Source organism: Salmo salar, chromosome 03, assembly GCF_965601325.2.
Source record: "Salmo salar chromosome 03, fSalSal1, whole genome shotgun sequence".
NCBI lineage: Eukaryota > Metazoa > Chordata > Actinopteri > Salmoniformes > Salmonidae > Salmo > Salmo salar.
Window position 1 is genome coordinate 36,073,247 of NC_138293.1, and position 19,259 is coordinate 36,092,505.

The 19,259-nt window shown below is 41.5% G+C and overlaps 1 protein-coding gene across 1 annotated transcript; it reads left to right on the forward strand.

Annotated features, from left to right (window-relative positions):
- Positions 1–4,331: 4,331 nt before the first annotated feature.
- On the forward strand, positions 4,332–19,158 carry pter (phosphotriesterase related). The gene is made up of 6 exons (NM_001141822.1): positions 4,332–4,384; positions 7,449–7,671; positions 11,116–11,347; positions 11,534–11,799; positions 13,050–13,190; positions 17,796–19,158. Exons 2-6 carry the CDS (start codon positions 7,472–7,474, stop codon positions 18,004–18,006), a joined length of 1,050 nt encoding a protein of 349 aa, NP_001135294.1. The 5' UTR covers positions 4,332–4,384; positions 7,449–7,471; the 3' UTR covers positions 18,007–19,158.
- The last annotated feature ends 101 nt before the right edge of the window (positions 19,159–19,259 follow it).

A 19,259-nucleotide genomic window follows, 5' to 3' on the forward strand; every position in this document is an offset into this window, starting at 1 on the left:
CTCCTGCGCCTGACTTCCCTGCCACCTACACACACGATGTGACAATTGTAGCAAAGGCCAAATTCAATATTTTATCAAATATCTTTTGGGGATTTCTTTTTATACCTAAAGGAGTCCTAAAATTCAAAATAAAATAGCTAAATGATCCATTGGATGATCATCTTAAAACAATTCCATATGTTAGCTTAGTACTCCAGTGACATGATCCACCTGAAAGGGAATTTGTGGAATTGTTGGGGATAATATTGAATTGGGAATTGTATTCTTGGAATTTACCTAACATTTGAATTGAGAGGAATTTAATTATCTCTGAATTCAAAGACTGATCTGGTATTTGAGTTGAATTAAATGGAATTTACCGGAGAGAGGAAATGTAATTATAATTTAATTTGTGGAATTAACTTCAACCCTGTAATGTTTCTCCACTGATCTGCTACAGCAACACTAATCATTGGCCAGAGCATGCCTATTGATTATCATGATGCTCTTTATTAGGTGTTTAAACCTCTTAGATGGATCAGAGGAATGGTCCACTATTACAGTGCTTTCTATGTTCTAGAAAAATCCACAACTAACCGGCAGCTGCTGTACTAATCTGGAAAAGGAATGTGTGGATGGGGGAATGGGAGTGGCGGGGTGGGAGATATGCGGGAATCAAAGTCATATTCATATTCTCCTGTCTACGACCATCCTTGCAGTCTATTCATTGACTTTTGGATAAATGAATAGTCAGTTTGCATGCAGCTCTCCTTTTCCACCCACAGAGGGCCTTATGATCTAATGGTAAACACAGTATCCTCCCTTCCAGCATGACAGGAGAGCTTTCAAAACGTTATGAACAGTAGTATGTAGTGAGTGATTGCTGATTGACAATTTGTGATTTAATTTACTGATTTATAAATTCAGGAATATAATCCCAATGCTAAGAATACAGTAAAACATTAACATGAGTATATATTTTTTGCCCTCTTTGTGAAAACCAAGACATCGTGGGTAGCAACAGCCTACCCCTAACTCACAATGATTAACAAATGGCAATGGACAACGACCACTATCAAAGAACAGCAAAACTATGCATGAAATCACCACCCACCCTCGACTCTCAATCCCACTGATATTCATCCTGAATAAATTAGTTGTATCCTCAGAGGTCTCTGTGGACATCAGGCCTTGCTTCAGTCTTATCTCTTTGCCGCACTCCCCCCATGCCATGCCTCTCTCTGTGTGCGTGTGTGCGCGTACGTGCAGCAGAGTCAGGGTGACTGATGTTTGTATGTGTTTTATAGTAAAGATGGCATTTAACTGTAAAAAAAAGTATTTCCTTTAAATGTGCCATGAACACAAACTGTCATGATGTTTTCATCTGATTGTCAAACAAATCACTTAAAAAAGTGCACGGTTCATCCAAAATAAATCCAGCACCCGAACAGTGCACTGTGCACATGCCAACATTTCATCAATTTGCAAGGTGCTGAAAGGACATGTATCTCACCGGAGAAAGCATTTGAGCGAGCGAAACAGGGCCTCTCTGTCTTACTATATGTAGCCCACGTATTTGATGCTGTCTGGACGATGCAGGAATTATCTCCACAGCAGAACATGTCTTTTTCCTAAAGAAATGTGTTAACTAAGGACATTTTTCTTAGAGGTTGGCTTCCATTGTTGACAACGTGTAAACTAGATTTAGTGTCAAAATGTTTATTGAAAACATAAGCACATTTGCACAATGAACACTTGTTGTCTCTTAAATACATTGTTACCATTGTTGGTTAGCTAGCTAGGGATTTTGTTGCCATAATAGCATTGACATGAAATCAGCCAAAACACCTCAAAACAAGACATGATATCAAGAACAAGATACAACTAACTGAAACGAGTCACCTACAATTCCCCGCATGGCAGGTTCTTGTCATTATTGCTAGCTACTGGATCTAACCGTTCAGAATCATAACAAAGCACAGTTTCCGGCCACATCGATGCACGCTAATTATTTTCGTGAAGTTTTCAGACAACAGGTCTATGAATTCCTTTTTTTTTAACACAGTGGCCAGGCAAACCCCCCCTCCCTCCCCATGTCCTTAGCAAATTTGAAGCTTCCTGAAGATTTTGCTGCTGCTGAACCAACCTATTGAACCAAGGGTTATGAAAGCGATGAGCTGAGCAGCCCATGACAACGGGTCGTTTGTCGTGGGAGGAGGGGTTGGGGGACCTCAAGCAGAGAAATTATTTTACAAATGTATTAACAGTATTTTTTTCTTATGCCCAGCACACGAGCCCCCTTGATGATGTGAGGCCTGAGGCAATTGCATTTTCTGCCTAATGGTAAGTCCATCACTGAGGGCAGTGAACTCTAGTTTTAAGCCTCAGTCGTCTTTAGGGGCTTGAGTTTTTTCAGATCATACGATCTGAGCTGGAAAAGCTCTGGGCCCCAATTAAAGACAATAACTAGGGCAAAACATCGGTTTTTAAAATTGTCATAGCCTCTCTCTCTCTTTCTGTCCCACGTGACACTGTTGAGAGGTCATCCTCTTGCTTGCAGATGGAGAACAGCCGTGGTCTGTCATTCACTCAATCATTGAGAGAGATGGTTTACTTCACTCTGAACTCATTTCTCATAACTGAATGCTGGAGAACATAAAGTGCAAAAGATTCTGCTCAAACTTGCTCAGAGAGAGCACATACGTTGGCCCTAACTCAAACTGTAGCCTATATCAGGCTCTCTGCAATGATCTCGTATGAGTTCTATATCCACTGGGCCGGTCACTGGGCCAGTCACTGAGTGAGAATGATACACTGAGGTTACCTAATCAATCTGTCACTGTCAGTGAACCTGGTCAAGGAATGGGAGCTATACAAAGGAAATAGAAAATATGGAATTTAGAGAGAATAGAGGATGACAGAGAAAGATAGAGATGAACGAAGGGGATGTGATAACATGTCCAAATTGCAATCAATCCTCTTATACAGTGCCTTCAGAAAGTACATACCCCTTGACTTATTCCACATTTTGTTGTATTAAAGCCTGAATTTAAAATAGATGAAATCTTTGTTATTTTTTTACACACAATACTGTCACGACTTCCGCCGAAGTCGGTCCCTCCTTGTTCGGGCAGCGTTCGGCGCTCAACGTCACCGGTCTTCTAGCGATCACCGCTCCACCTTTCATTTTCCATTTGTTTTGTCTTGTTTTCCCGCACACCTGGTTCACATTCCCTCATCAGACTAAATGTATATTACCCTCTGTTTCTCCCACGACTTCCGCCGAAGTTGGTGCCTCTCCTTGTTCGGGCGGCGTTCGGCGGTCAACGTCACCGACTTTCTAGCCGCCACCGATCTACGTTTCATTGTCCATTTGTTTTGTCTTGATTGTACACACCTAGTTTCAATTACATTATTATTTATTCCCTATTTAACCCTCTGGTTCCCACATGGTTTTTGTGCGTGATTGTTCGTTGTTAAGTGTTCGCTATTTCTGTGAGCTGGAGTATTTTCCCTGCGTGGAATTATTTTGTGGTTTATTCGAGTAAAGTATGTTGTTTTACTCAGTTCTGTGTCCTGCGCCTGACTCCGTCCTACCCACTGCACATTGACACTTGACAGCTAGGTTTGTTTGTTTTGTTTAATCCGGTTCATGTTACCGTGGTTGTGCTTTGTGCTGCCTCGCCTGTGCCTTTGGGCCAGGGTGTATATTAAAGTTCTCCTGTTATCACCCATCTCTGCTCTCCTGCGCCTGACTTCCCGGCAACCAGTCACTCACCCGTTACAAATACCCAATAATGACAAATTAAAAACATGGCAGTTATACTGCACTCTAATTGCAGTTATACTGCAGTGTACTGCAATCTTTTACGTAAGGGAATTGCCATAACAAAGGAGTTGAATACTTACTGAATCAAGACATTTCCGCTTTCATTTTTTATTAATTTGTAAAAATTCCCCAAAACATAATTCCACTTTGACATTATGGGTTATTGTGCTTAGGCTAGTGACAAAAAAATCTAAATGTAATCAATTTTAAATTAAGGCTATAACACAACAAATATGGAAGAAGTCAATGGGTGTGAACACTTTCTGAAGGCACTGTAAATGGTGTGTAGCATTTTGCAAGAATACTCAGTTCTTCAAACACATGGTGGTAGGATATTCTTGAAGGCTATATTAATATGTCAATGACCGTATGAGTAATGTCATTTAGTAGCCTAATGTATTTACTCATTATGATGTACGATACATTCCGGCGGGTTACAGTAACATACTTTGTATCAGTCAAATTCTCGCGATAGTTAAGACTGCCTAATCGCACGACTTGTTGCTTCCTGGATCTTCCTCTCATTTGCAAGTTAAGAAGAACGTTTGGACTAGTGAATTGAAGCAAGATTTCCAGGTATAATATAATTTTTTTATACATCGTAGTGTCATGAACAATGAATGTATATTTTTCAGTATTGAACTGAATAGCAGTTGCATTTGCAGAAATCGCAGTTGCATGCTTCAGCCCGCTGTATTTACTAGGCTCAGTTACTACATTCAGTTGATTGCATGTTAAATAATTCGAGATCACAAGTGTGATACAACATCTAAAACTAACGGTGCAAGAATGCATTATTTTTGTGAGAAAATAACACTAGGAACAATTAAATTATATTTATTCGCACCAGAGACTGCAGTAGACAAGTTAGCAGGACATGTGAGTTAAAATGGGGGCACTTGACCTCTTGTATACAACCATAGGTCTAAAGGGCTCTTCAGTGCAGGATTGCCAGGTCTAGCTAAAATCTTGCCACAAGGTCTGAAAACTAGCCCAATATTTTTTCACATAAAAAGAGTTGCCACATTTATCAAATAAACATTTTTTCCATAATGTTATTGAGCGAATTAAGAATAAATATCGACGTCATATAACGACAGGCTAAGAAGCAAAATTTGGTTTTCCATCAAAATAATAATTATTGAGAGTTTAAGAATGTCGCAAGAGCATATAAATCACCCTTATTAAACTTGCCAGGTAATATTCCATCAATGGATGTCGATTTAACTTGTTTTGACTGCTATGATTAAGCAATACGGCCCAAGTGGGTGTGGTATATGGCCAATTTACCACAACTAAGAGTTGTTCTTTGGATACTTTTTTTGTCATTCCCGTGCTACACGGTCTGATATACCACGGCTTTCAACCTATCAGCATTCAGGGCTCAAACCACCCAGTTTATAATTATTAATAAATCCTGTTTACGCATGTGCATAACTATAGATAAATATGATAGGAGAGTTTGAATGATCTAAGTTGGACAGAGGATCTCAATCTCTGTTCAAGAAACACTTGGACGAACTTCAAAAAACGAACGTTTGGCTGTTTTCTGTCAATGGTGCCATTATTATGTGCCAGATGTTAAGACTACAAACCATTATAAAAACCCTCTTAGGCCTCGCTCCCCCTGTCTGAGATATCTACTGCAGCCCTCGTCCTCCACATACAACACCCATTCTGTTAAAGTTCCCCACAAAGCACACACATCCCTGGGTCGCTCCTCTTTTCAGTTCACTGCAGCTAGCGACTAGAACAAGCTTCAACAAACACTCAAACTGAACAGTTTTATCTCAGTCTCTTCATTCCAAGACTCAATCATGGACACTCTTACTGACAGTTGTGGCTGCTTTGCGTGATGTATTGTTGTCTCTACCTTCTTGACCTTTGTGCTGTTGTCTGTGCCCAATAATGTTTGTACCATGTTTTGTGCTGCTTCCATGTTTTGTTGCTACAATGCTGTGTTGTCATGTGTTGCTGCCATGCTATGTTGTCTTAGGTCTCGCTTTATGTAATGTTGTGTTGTCTCTCTTGTCATGATGTGTGTTTTGTCCTATATTTTTATTTAATTTATTTTTAATCCCCCGTCCCCGCAGGAGGCCTTTTGGTAGGTCGTCATTGTAAATGAGAATTTGTTCTTAACTGACTTGCCTAGTTAAATAACGGTTAAATAAAAAATTGCCTATTTGCAAGATGTACTTGTCATTTCAATAGGGTAGGCTACTGACTAAAATCTGTGTTTATAATTGCAATTCAACTTTGCCATGGTTTGCTGAGCTAGATGCAGGTAGCCTATAGGCCCTGATAGGCCAACATGCCGAAGTCCACGATGAAACTGACTTTAAATGTGGAGGATGATACATTTACGATAGAGCTGTGACCATGATAACAATTGATCACTTCCAATTTATTTGACTAAACATGGCCATTTTAATTGCATAGATACAAGGCTACAACAGCAAACTTAAGTTATAGGCTATTTATTCAATATGTTTGCCAGCTCCGGGTAGGCTACACAAGTGGCACATTGATTTGCATAGACTCCAGTGATTTCAACATTTTTATTGTATGAAATGGTAGCCTACAATGGCAACCACATGAATAACATGTTTGATGGCCAACAGATGCAAATGTATCATTCTACACATTTTAATGTCAGTTTACCGTTTCAAATATCCACTCGCTCAGCGCTCCAGACCCTAGAACTGAGCATGCGTAAAAACCTTCGCTTGATACGGTTTCCCAAAGGAAACGTCGACATTAGAATGCAGTTTACTTTAAACCGCCTCTGAACCAATGTATCTAAAGAGCTCTAGTTTTCCAATGCTTTGTCGACGCTATGTCAGTTTTAGCGCGTTAATATGTTTTATGGAAAAGGGGGTTGAAATAGGTGTCTCCGTAATGACCTACCAACAACCGGTTAAAAAGTTGTCACGATGTGCACGCATACTGCTCTGTCTCACCGCTCTCTCAACCAATCCCCTTAACGCACACACCCCTCCGGCTGGCTCTTCCCCTCCTCACTCAGTAACAGCCTGCTCACTGCCTGATAGTCAGCAACAGCAGGTCACAGCGAAATATAGATATTTTTTTAAAAGAGAAATGCAGTGGCGGCCGCGGTGCAATTTAGAAGTAGCCCTGAAACCTACGAACAATACATTTTCACCCGCGACATCGTTTTCAAAGTAGCCCAATTCTTACCGGAAAACCACAAACATGGCAACCCTGCTTGAGTGGGCACCTGTCTAGTCATATCTATTCATGTGAAAGAAGTGTGTCCACTTGCTTTCTATCTCTGTGTTTTCATGCTGGTCTCAATCAAACCAGTAATCCATGGAACTATCCATCAACCAAATAGTTTTCCCTTTAAAAAAAGATTGCAGTTTTGAAACTGCTGTAGAAGTGTAGTAACTGCAGTCGACTGTGGTATTTTGGATGCAGTAATTTTAGAATAACTGCAGTTAGTCTGCAAAATTACTGCAGTAAATTATTTTATTTTGGATGCAGTATTTGCAGCATAATGCAGTTATACTGCACTCTGTTTACCATCTTTTTTACTAAGGGATGTTTTTCCAGTACTGGAATAGCTCATAACTAATATGTTATGTGTAATGTAGTAATTATAAAATATTCTATTCTGCAGGATTAAAACCCAGAGACCCAACCATGTCAGCACTGAGCGGTAAGGTCCAGACGGTGTTGGGTCCGATAGAACCCGACCAGCTGGGTAGAACCATGACCCACGAGCACCTGACCATGACCTTTGAGTGCTGCTACTTCTCTCCGGCCCCGGGGGACGAGACTGTGGCCCAGGCCCCCATCCAGATGAAGAATCTATTCTGGCTGAAGCAGAACCCTTACAGCAGGTAAACTCCCCTCCATATGTATTTTGACAGTGAAGCACATTTTTTATTTCATTTGGGTCTATACTCCAGCATTTTAGATTTGAGAGAGAATGTTTCATATTAGGTGACAGTACATAATGTCAGATTTTATTTGAGGGTATTTTCATACATATCTGTTTTACTGTTTAGATGCATAAAGTCCTTTAATTTCTAGTCTCCCCATTTTGAAGAAGTCATCATTATTTGGACAAATTCACTTAGTTTAATAATGTAGTCAAAAGTTTAGTATTTGTAAGTAAGCGTTTCACGGTAAAGTCTACTCTTGTTGTATTCAGCGCATGTGGCAAATAAAGTTTGATTTGATTTTGATTTGATTCATTCATGATTTTTCTTAACCATGGCATTATCAGGATTAATTTAGAAGTGTTCAGAAACATCTCATCTTCTCATTTAAAAAGAAAATTACTCCAGTCATAGGGCTTTATAAAACCAGTTTTATTTTTGCCTGATTCCGTTTTTTCCCAAATTCTTTTTTCTCCGTTGAGTTTTTCTAGGTTTACGTTCATCAGTTTTTCGATCTCAAAATCACACTTTTTTAAAGAGTAACTTTTATGAAGAAAAAAAATAACATAATCGAAAACCAGATGTCTTCGTTATAGTGAAACAAGTCGATTCTGGTCTTCATTTTGACAGTTCGTTACAAAAGTGATAGAGTTTGGTCCTTCAGTAGTAAATCTAGCTCTTTTTGCCCCTAGCGGTTCAACTCTACCATTGACATCATGATGTGTAGGCACCTTGAGAAGGTGCAACGTGCCTCTACGTCATCTCAAGGGAGGTGTTCGGTATGAAATACACTCCCTTCTAGATGTGCTGGGTGGTATCACCTCAGCCTTACTATAAAAGTAGGTGACAGCACGCCTTATTTGGCAATGGTCTTGGTAAGTATAGTGTGCCAATATATTTTGCATGATGCTTTCTTGACTAGACTACTGAAGTTACTCAAAATTCAAAAGGCAGTAAGGCACATTTCCTTATATGACCAAATTCAACGTTTCCTACACATTATGTGCTTTTCCAAAAAGAAAAAAAATGTAGGCTATGAGGATTATACTTTTATATTTGTAGCTACATCATCTTAACAAGAAGTAGATGGCAATGGTGGTCATGACAACTTGGCTCATAGTTCAATGGTTGTGAGTTATTTTTAAAATTTTCTTTAACCTTTATTTAACTAGGCAAGTCAGTTAAGAACAAATTCTGATTTACAATGACGGCCTAGGAACAGTGGGTTAACTGACTTGTTCAGGGACAGAACGACAGATTTTTACCTTGTCAGCTTGGGGATTCGATCTTGCAACCTTTTGGTTATGGGCCCAACGCTCTAACCACTACCTGCCACCCTAATCCCACATTGGGCAGATATTTTTTTTCCTCTTCATTTTCATCCCCAGCCCACACACTTCTAATTCTGAAAACTGAAAGCATACCTTTGAGCAGGGCTGGATTAAGAAATCATAGAAAAAAAGAAATCATAGGTACTTAGTTTAGTTTTTTTATAGCTTTTTTAATACCACACAAATTACCAAAATGAGTGGCTACTCTGACTGACAAACTGAGATCAAGCTGGTCTTGAATTTAAAAAAAGAACAATAGCCCAGGCCAATGAAGCGACACACAGATTGTACAATATTAGGAGGAAATACACTACCGTTCAAAAGTTTGGGGTCACTTAGAAATGTCCTTGTTTTTGAAAGAAAAGCTCATTTTGTCCATTTAAAATAACATCAACTTGATCAGAAATACAGTGTAGACATTGTTAATGTTGTAAATGACTATTGTAGCTGGAAGCGGCTGACTTTTAATGGAATATTTACATAGGCATACAGAGGCCCATTATCAGCAACCATCACTCCTGTGTTCCAATAGCTCGTTGTGTTAGCTAATCCAAGTTTATCATTTTAAAAGGCTAATTGATCATTAGAAATCCCTTTTGCAATTATGTTTTAACACAGCTGAAAGCTGTTGTCTGATTTAAAGAAGCAATAAAACTGGCCTTCTTTAGACTGGTTGAGTATCTGGAGCATCAGCCTTTGTGGGTTCCATTACAGGCTCAAAATAGCAGAAACAAATAACTTTAGTCTAAAACTTGTCAGTCTATTTTTGTTCTGAAAAATGAAAGCTATTCCATGCGAGAAATTGCTTAGAAACTGAAGATCTCGTACAACGCTGTGTACTACTTCCCTCACAGAACAGCACAAACTGGCTCTAACCAGAATAGAAAGAGGAGTGGGAGGCCCCGGTGCACAACTGAGCAAGAGGACAAGTACATTAGTGTCTAGTTTGAGAAACAGAAGCCTCACAAGTCCTCAACTGGCAGCTTCATTAAATATTGCCCACAAAACACCTGTTTCAACGTCAACAGTGAAGAGGCGACTCCAGGATGCTGGCCTTCTCGGCAGAGTTCCTCTGTCCAGTGTCTGTGTTCTTTTGCCCATCTTAATCTTTTATTTTTATTGGCCTGTCTGAGATATGGCTTTTTCTTTGCAACTCTGCCTAGAAGGCCAGCATCCCAGAGTCGCCTCTTCATTGTTGACATTGAGACTGGTGTTTTGCGGGTTTCCAGCTACAATAGTCATTTACAACATTAACAATGTCTACACTATATTTCTGATCAATTTGATGTTATTTTAATGGACAAAAAATGTGCTTTTCTTTCAAAAACAAGGACATTTCTAAGTGACACCAAACTTTTGAACAGTAGTGCTTTTACATTTATAGTTTCTTATTCCATTCCTTTACTTAGATTTGTGTGTATTAGGCAGTTGTTGTGGAATTTTTAGATATTACTTGTTAGTTATTGCGGCACTGTCGGAACTAGAAGCACAAGCATTTCGCTACACTCGCAATAACATCTGCTAACCATGTGTATGTGACCAATAAATTTGATTTGATATACACAGGAAACTGTTGAGCGTGAAAAAACGGGCAGCGTTGCAGTTCTTGACACAAACCGGTGCACTTGGCACCTACTATCATACCTGTTCAAAGGCACTTAAGTCTTTTCTCTTGTCCATTCACCCTCTGAATGGCACACATACCCAATCCATGTCTCAAGGTTTGAAAATCCTTCTTTAACCTGTCTCCTCCCCTTCATCTACACTGATTGAAGTGGATTTAACAAGTGACATAAATAAGGGATCAGAGCTTTTACCTGGATTCACCTGGTCAGTCTGTCATGGATGGAGCAGGTGTTTTTTTAATGTTTTGTACGCTCAGTGTAGTCTAGCATCCTAACAGCAAGTAGTCTATATAGCCCGTACAGCAGGCAGATTTCTAGAACCATACAGCAGGTAGTCTAGCACCTTTACAGCAGGTAATCTAGAACCTGTACAGCAGGCAGTCTAGAACGTGTTCAGGCTGAAGCCAATAGACAAATCTCTGTGTCCCTGTAACAATCTTCTTCAGCCATGAGAACCTGCTGCTGCTGCAGGAGACCAATGCTGTGCGGGAAGAGCTGCATGAGTACCGAAAGGCAGGAGGGGGAACCATCGTAGAAAACACTACCCAGGGTATCGCCCGGGATCTGCCCTGCCTCAAACAGCTGGCCAAGGAATCGGGCGTCCACATCATAGGAGGGGCGGGGTACTATGTGGATGCCACCCACTCTGAGGCCACCAGGAAGATGACCGTGGAGAAGGTGGGGGAGGTTTATGTTAGTTTGTGTCTGTGTGAAGGTATACTGGCCCATTTGTAGAAGCCCTGTCTCAGTCAAATGTATCCAAGTGGCTTTGGTCAGCTGTCTCCCACCTGAGGGAGCTATGGCCAGTTTGTGTCCATTGTCTGCCACTACTTCCCCTGACTAACACCCGACTTCTCTCTCCAGCTCACAGACATCATCATCAGTGAGGTTCTCCACGGGGCAGATGGGACCGAGATCCGCTGCGGTGTGATTGGAGAGATCGGCTGCAGCTGGCCAATCACGGACAGTGAGAAGAAAGTGCTGCAAGCCACTGCACACGCTCAGACCGAGCTGGGCTGCCCAGTCATCATCCACCCAGGACGGAACCCTGGTGCACCGGCTGAGATAGTCCGTCTCCTGCAGGAAGCTGGAGGTGACATCAGCAAGACTGTTATGTCACACCTGGATAGGTGAGAGCTTTCAGGACCCAGAGTGGACTGGAGGGGTGGCAGGATTTTTTCCCCTGGTCAGTCACATGGTCAGGAAAAAGTCAGAGCCTACATGGGTTTATAATATAGTATAAACAATTATACTTAAAGCAAGCTTCTACAGCGCATTCAGAAAGTATTCAGACCCATTGACTTTTTTCACATTTTGTTACGTTACAAAGCAAAAAAAAAGTATCACATTTTCATAAGTATTGAGATTCTTTACTCAGTTCTTTGTTGAAGCACCTTTGGCAGCGATTACAGCCTTGAACCTTCTTGGTTATGACGCTACAAGCTTGGCACACCTGTATTTGGAGAGTTTCTCCCATTCTTCTCTGCAGATCCTCTCAAGCTCTTGTCCCGAAGCCACTCCTGCGTTGTCTTGGCTGTGTGCTTAGGGTGTGGCTTCCGTCTGGTCAATCTACCATAAAGGCCTGATTGGTGGAGTGTCCTTTTGGAAGGCTCTCCCATCTCCACAGAGGAACTCGGGAGCTCTGTCAGAGTGACCATCAGGTTCTTGGTCACCTCCCTGACCAAGGCCCTTCTCCACTGATTGCTCTGTTTGGCTGGGAGGCTAGCTCTAGGAAGAGTCTTGGTGGTTCCAAACTTCTTCCATTTAAGACTGATGGAGGCACTGTGTTCTTGGGGAGCTTCAATGCTACAGAAATGTTTTGGTACACTTCCCCAGATCTGTGCGTTGACACAATCCTTTCTCGGAGCTCTACGGACAATTCCTTGGATCTCATGGCTTGGTTTTTGCTCTGACATGCACTGTCAACTGTGGGACCTTATATAGACGTGTGTGTCTTTCCAAATCATGTCCAATCAATTGAATTTACCACAGGTGGACTCCAATCAAGTTGTAGAAACATCTCAAGGATGATCAATGGAAACAGGATGCACCTGAGCTCAATTTCAGGTCTCATAGCAAAGGGTCTGAATACTTCTAAGGTATTTCTGTTTTTCATTTTTTTATACATTTCTAAACCTGTTTTCGCTTTGTCATTATGGGGTATTGTGTGTAGATCAGATTTTTTAAATTTATTTTTTGTTGAGTAAGGCTGTAACAAAATGTGGAAAAAGTGAAGGGGTCTGAATACTTTCCGAATACACTGTAATTGTTCAGGAATGTGTTAAGGCGTATTGTGGAGAATTTTAATCTGCTGATGCTTCAAAGGTAGCTTCAGTGATGAGTGACTAAATTATTCATGTTTCTTTTCTCCCTAACACAGGACCATATTTGACAATGGAGAGCTGCTGGAGTTTGCAAAGATGGGGAGTTACCTGGAATACGACCTGTTTGGAATGGAGACGCTGAACTACGCCTATAACCTGGAGGTGGACATGCCCAGTGACAGCCAGAGAGTCAAGGCGTGAGTGCTCTTTGCTACCAAACTACCTACTAGACAAATGCAGCTAAACTAGGTCAATTTGGTTGTCTGTATCTACTTCATAATACTTTACCAAACGTAAAAAGTTAAATAACGCCCATGGATCTCTTTTGATGTGTGTGCGTGCATCAAATCAAATTTTATTTGTCACATGTGCCGAATACAACAGGTGTAGACCTTACCGTGAAATGCTTACTTACAAGCCTTTAACCTCTCTAGGGTCGGCGGGACGAAATCGTCCCACCTACGTAACAGCCAGTGGAATCCTGTGGCGCGTTATTCAAATACCTTAGAAATGCTATTACTTCAATTTCTCAAACATATGACTATTTTACACCATTTTAAAGACAAGACTCTCGTTAATCTAACCACACTGTCCGATTTCAAAAAGGCTTTACAACGAAAGCAAAACATTAGATTATGTCAGCAGAGTACCCAGCCAGAAATAATCATACACCCATTTTTCAAGCTAGCATATAATATCACAAAAACCCAGAAGACAGCTAAATGCAGCACTAACCTTTGATGATCTTCATCAGATGACACACCTAGGACATTATGTTATACAATACATGCATGTTTTGTTCAATCAAGTTCATATTTATATCAAAAACCAGCATTTTACATTAGCATGTGACGTTCAGAACTAGCATACCCCCCGCAAACTTCTGGTGAATTTACTAAAAATTTACTAAATTACTCACGATAAACGTTCACAAAAAGCATAACAATTATTTTAAGAATTATAGATACAGAACTCCTCTATGCACTCGATATGTCCGATTTTAAAATAGCTTTTCGGTGAAAGCACATTTTGCAATATTCTCAGTAGATAGCCCGGCATCACAGGGCTAGCTATTTAGACACCCAGCAAGTTTAGCACTCACCAAAGTCAGATTTACTATAAGAAAAATGTTATTACCTTTGGTGTTCTTCGTCAGAATGCACTCCCAGGCCTTCTACTTCAATAACAAATGTTGGTTTGGTCCCAAATAATCCATTGTTATATCCAAATAGCGGCGTTTTGTTCGTGCGTTCAAGACAATATCCGAAAGGGTAAAGAAGGGTGACGAGCACGGCGCATTTCGTGACAAAAAAATTCTAAATATTCCATTACCGTACTTCGAAGCATGTCAACCGCTGTTTAAAATCAATTTTTATGCCATTTTTCTCGTAAAAAAGCGATAATATTCCGACCGGGAATCTGCGTTTTAGGTAAAAAGAGGAAAGAAAATAAAGCACGGGGTCGACTCGTGCACGCGCCTAAGCCCATTGTCCTCTGATCGGCCACTTGCCAAAAGCGTAAATGTGTTTCAGCCTGGGGCTGCCTCGATATCATTCAGCTTTTTCCCGGGCTTTGAGAGCCTATTGGAGCCGTAGGAAGTGTCACATTACAGCAAAGATCCTCAGTCTTCAATAAAAAGAGCCAAGATGAACAACTTGTCAGACAGGCCACTTCCTGTTCAGAATCTTCTCAGGTTTTTGCCTGCCATATGAGTTCTGTTATACTCACAGACACCATTCAAACAGTTTTAGAAACTTTAGGGTGTTTTCTATCCAAAGCCAATAATTATATGCATATTCTAGTTACTGGGCAGGAGTAGTAACAAGATTAAATCGGGTACGTTTTTTATCCGGCCGTGTCAATACTGCCCCCTACCCCCAACAGGTTAACCAACAATGCAGTTCAAGAAAGAGTTAAGAAAATATTTACCAAACTAAAGTAAAAAAAAAAAGTAACACAATAAAATAACAATAACGCGGCTATATACACAGGGTACCGGTACTGAGTCAATTTTCCAGGGGTACAGGTTAGTCGAGGTAATTTGTACATGTAGGTAGGGGTCAAGTGACTATGCATAGATAGTAAACAGCGAGTAGCAGCAGTGTAAAAACAAATTTTGGGGGGGGCAGGCAGGCAGGCAATCTAAATAGTCAGGGGTGCCATTTGATTAATTGTTCACCAGTCTTATGGCTTGGGGGGAGAAGCTGGACCTAGACTTGGCGCTCCGGTACTGCTTGCCGTGCGGTAGCAGAGAGAACTTAGATGACTGGAGTCTTTGACATTTTTTTTACTTTCCTCTGACACCGCCTAGTAAATAGGTCCTGGATGGCAGGAAGCTTGGCCCCAGTAATGTACTGGGCCGTTCGCACTACCCTCTGTAGCGACGTATGATCAGATGCCGAGCAGTTGCCATACCAGGCAGTGATGCAACCGGTCAGGATGCTCTCGACGGTGCAGCTGTAGAAATTTTTGAGGATCTGGGGACCATTGCCAAATCTTTTCAGTCTTCTGAGGGGGAAAAGGTGTTGTTGTGCCCTCTTCACAACTGTCTTGGTGTGTTAGGACCATGATAGTTCTATGGTGATGTGAACACCAAGGAGCTTGAATCTCTCGACCCGCTCCACTACAGCCCTGTTGATGTTAATGGGGGCCTGTTCGGACCGCCTTTTCCTGTACTCCACGATCATCTCCTTTGTCTTGCTCACATTGAGGGAGAGGTTGTTGTCCTGGCGCTCTGACCTCCTCCCTATAGGCTGTCTCATCGTTGTCGGTAATCAGGCCTACCACTGTTGTGTCGTCAGCAAACTTAATGATGGTGTTGGAGTCGTGTTCGGCCACGCAGTCCTGGGTGAACATGGAGTACAGGATCGGACTAAGCACTCACCCCTGAGGTGCCCCAGTGTTGAGGATGAGCGTGGCAGATATGTTGTTTCCTACTCTTACCACCTGGGGGTGGCCAGTCAGGAAGTCCAGGATCCAGTTGCAGAGGGAGGTGTTTAGTCCCAGGATCCTTAGCTTAGTGATGAGCTTTGTGGACACTATGCTGTTGAACGCTGAGCTGTAGTCAATTAACAGCGTTCTCACATAGGTGTTCCTTTTGTCCAGGTGGCAAAGGACAGTGTGGAGTGCGATTGAGGTTGCGTCATCTGTGGATTTGTTGGGGCGGTATGCGAATTGGAGTGGGTCTAGGGTATCTGGGATGATGCTGTTGATGTGAGCCATTTCAAAGCACTTCATGGCTACCGACGTGAGTGCTACTGGGCAGCTCGCGGCTGGGTTTCTCTTTGTAGTCTGTAATAGTTTATAAGTCCTGCCACATCCTACGAGCGTCAGAGCCAGTGAAGTAGGATTCAATCTTAATCCCGTATTGACGCTTTGCCTGTTTGATGGTTCGTTTTGAGGGCATAGCGGGATTTCTTGTAATCATCCGAATTAGTGTCCCACTCCTTGAAAGTGGCAGCTCTAGCCTTTAGCTCGATGTGGATGTTGCCTTTAATCCATGGCTTCTGGTTGGGACATGTACGTACGGTCACTGTGGGGACGACGTCGTCGATGCACTTATTGATGGTATACTCCTCAATGCCATTGGATTAATCCCGGAACAGATTCCAGTCTGTGTTAGCAGAACAGTCCTGTAGTGTAGCATCCGTGTCATCTGACCACTTCCGTATTGAGCGAGTCACTGGTACTTCCTGCTTTAGTTTTTCCTTGTAAGCAGGAATTAGGAGGATAGAATTATGGTCACTTTACAAGATGGAGGGCGAGGGAGAGCTTTGTATGCGTCTCTGTGTGGAGTAAAGGTGGTCCAGAGTTAATTATTATTTATTTTTTCCTCTGGTCGCACATGCTGGTGGAAATGGGGTAAAACTGATTTAACTTTGCCTGCATTAAAGTCCACGGCCTCTAAGAAGCGCCGCTTCTGGATGAGCATTTACATGTTTGCTTATGGCCTTATACAGCTGGTTGAGTGCTGTCTTAGTGCCAGCATCGGTTTGTGGTGGTAAATAGACAGCTACGAATAATATAAATGAGAACTCTCTTGGTAGATAGTGTGGTCTACAGCTTATCATAAGGTACTCTACCTCAGGCGAGTAATACCTCGAGACTTCTTTAATATTAGACATCGCTCACCAGATGTTATTGACAAAAAGACACACACCTCGGCCCCTCGTCTTACCAGACATAGTTTCTCTGTCCTGCCGATGCATGGAAAATCCCGCCGCTCTATATTATCCGTGTCGCCGTTCAGCCACGTCTCGATTAAACATAAGATATTACATATCACTTGCCTACGAATTCTCCGAAGGCAGCCCGACCTTCGCCCCCTTTTTCTCCATATTTTCTTCACGCAAATGACAGTGATTTGGGCCCGTTCCCGAGAAAGCAGCATATCCTTCATGTCAGACTCATTAAAGAAAAACATCTTTGTCCATTTTGAGGTGAGTAATCGCTGTTCTGATGTCCAGAAGTTATTCTCGGTCATAAGAGACGGTAGCAGCAACATTATATACAAAATAAGTTACAAACAATGTGAAAAAACTAATAAAATAGCACAGTTGGTTAGGAGCCCGTAAAACGGCAGCCATCAACTCCAGCGCCATTAGACTCGTGTGTGTGTGTGTGTGTGTGTGTGTGTGTGTGTGTGTGTGTGTGTGTGTGTGTGTGTGTGTGTGTGTGTGTGTGTGTGTGTGTGTGTGTGTGTGTGTGTGTGTGTGTGTGTGTGTGTGTGTGTGTGTGTGTGTGTGTGTGTGTGTGTGTGTGTGTGTGTGCGCTACTGTGCCTGTGTCTCCCACCCTCTCTAGCTTGGCGTTCCTGGTCCAGGAGGGATATGAGGACAACATTGTCATTGCCCACGACATCCACACCAAGAACCGTCTCACCAAGTACGGAGGGCACGGCTACTCACACATACTCAAGAACATCGTGCCCAAGATGCTGAAAAGAGGGATCAACCAGACCCAGGTGGACAAGATCCTCATAGACAACCCCAAACGCTGGCTCACATTCAAATGAAGGATCAGAATCAGATAGAAAAGCTGTTCCATAGGCCTTTATCCTTTGCAACAGCTACTGAACTCACAGTAAAAAAAAAAAGTTTTATTACTTGCAAATTACCAAATGCAATTGACGTCAGAAGTTGACACTTTATTCTTGCTACTTGTCTGTGATTTACTGAATTAAAGTGTGCTATTGAGAAGTAAACAAGGAAAAAACCTTGGATTGAACACTAACAACATTCTGATAGCTGAGTGAGGAGTAACGTTAAATCAAATATTTTTATTTGTCACACAATTACTAGCCATGACTGAATCAAAGCTTCAATTAATGTTTGTGATTAATAATTAATACTGTAAGCAAATAAATTAAACCATCCAGCTAGAAAATAAGTCACAGACTAAATATAAATGTGGTGCCAATATACACAGAAACCGAATGTCATTTAACAACACAAAGCAACAGTTTCTGCCCCAAACAAACTCAAGGACGTGGACTGCACATCGTCTGCACTTGGTACTCTACTCATAAATATGGTGCTCTCTGTTCTGACTAGTTTTATTGAAAGCCATAGGAGCTTCGTTTGTGGTAATGACATTTAACAAAGATTCTTTGTGAAAAGTAGTAACATTGTTCCCGTTAGATTATTTTTTTTTTACTACTAAAAGATATTGGGGTACCAAAAGTTCTTTATTAGTATGCTCTGCACTCAAAGCTTGTTAGATGAGTTTTCGTGATGTCACACTGTGACTGGGTGGCTATAGGAGGGGATCTGGTTGGCTGGTAGGTTGTGATTTCACCCAATGGGTTCCTATGGGAGGGGGCTGGTTGGCTGGTAGGTCATCCTGAAGGACATGGTCTCCTTCTGAGAACAGGTGGCATCACAGAGGGACTTCACCACATGAGCAACGACATCACAGCAGACAATACATAACCATTATGTCACTTTAGGACAGTGTGATAGGATTTTAAAAGTTAGGGAGTAGGGAGTGCCTTTTTTTTTTTTCCTGATACATCACCAAATCGAACATCATGGTAGCCTGCCATTCAGAGGGAAATGTAACCCAGGAATATTTTCTTACCATTTTTAATGCTCTGCTAAAATTAGAACTGACCTGTTGATTTTTACATGAATACTGTACCAAAGTCATTAAAATTGGTTTTGATTTATTTTCTCTAGTGGCATGTTTTTCTTCCGTATAATGTATCGTTTCCATTTCAAATACTGGCTGTAGGCCTAATTCATCTTAGTGAAGTAGCACTTAATTCAT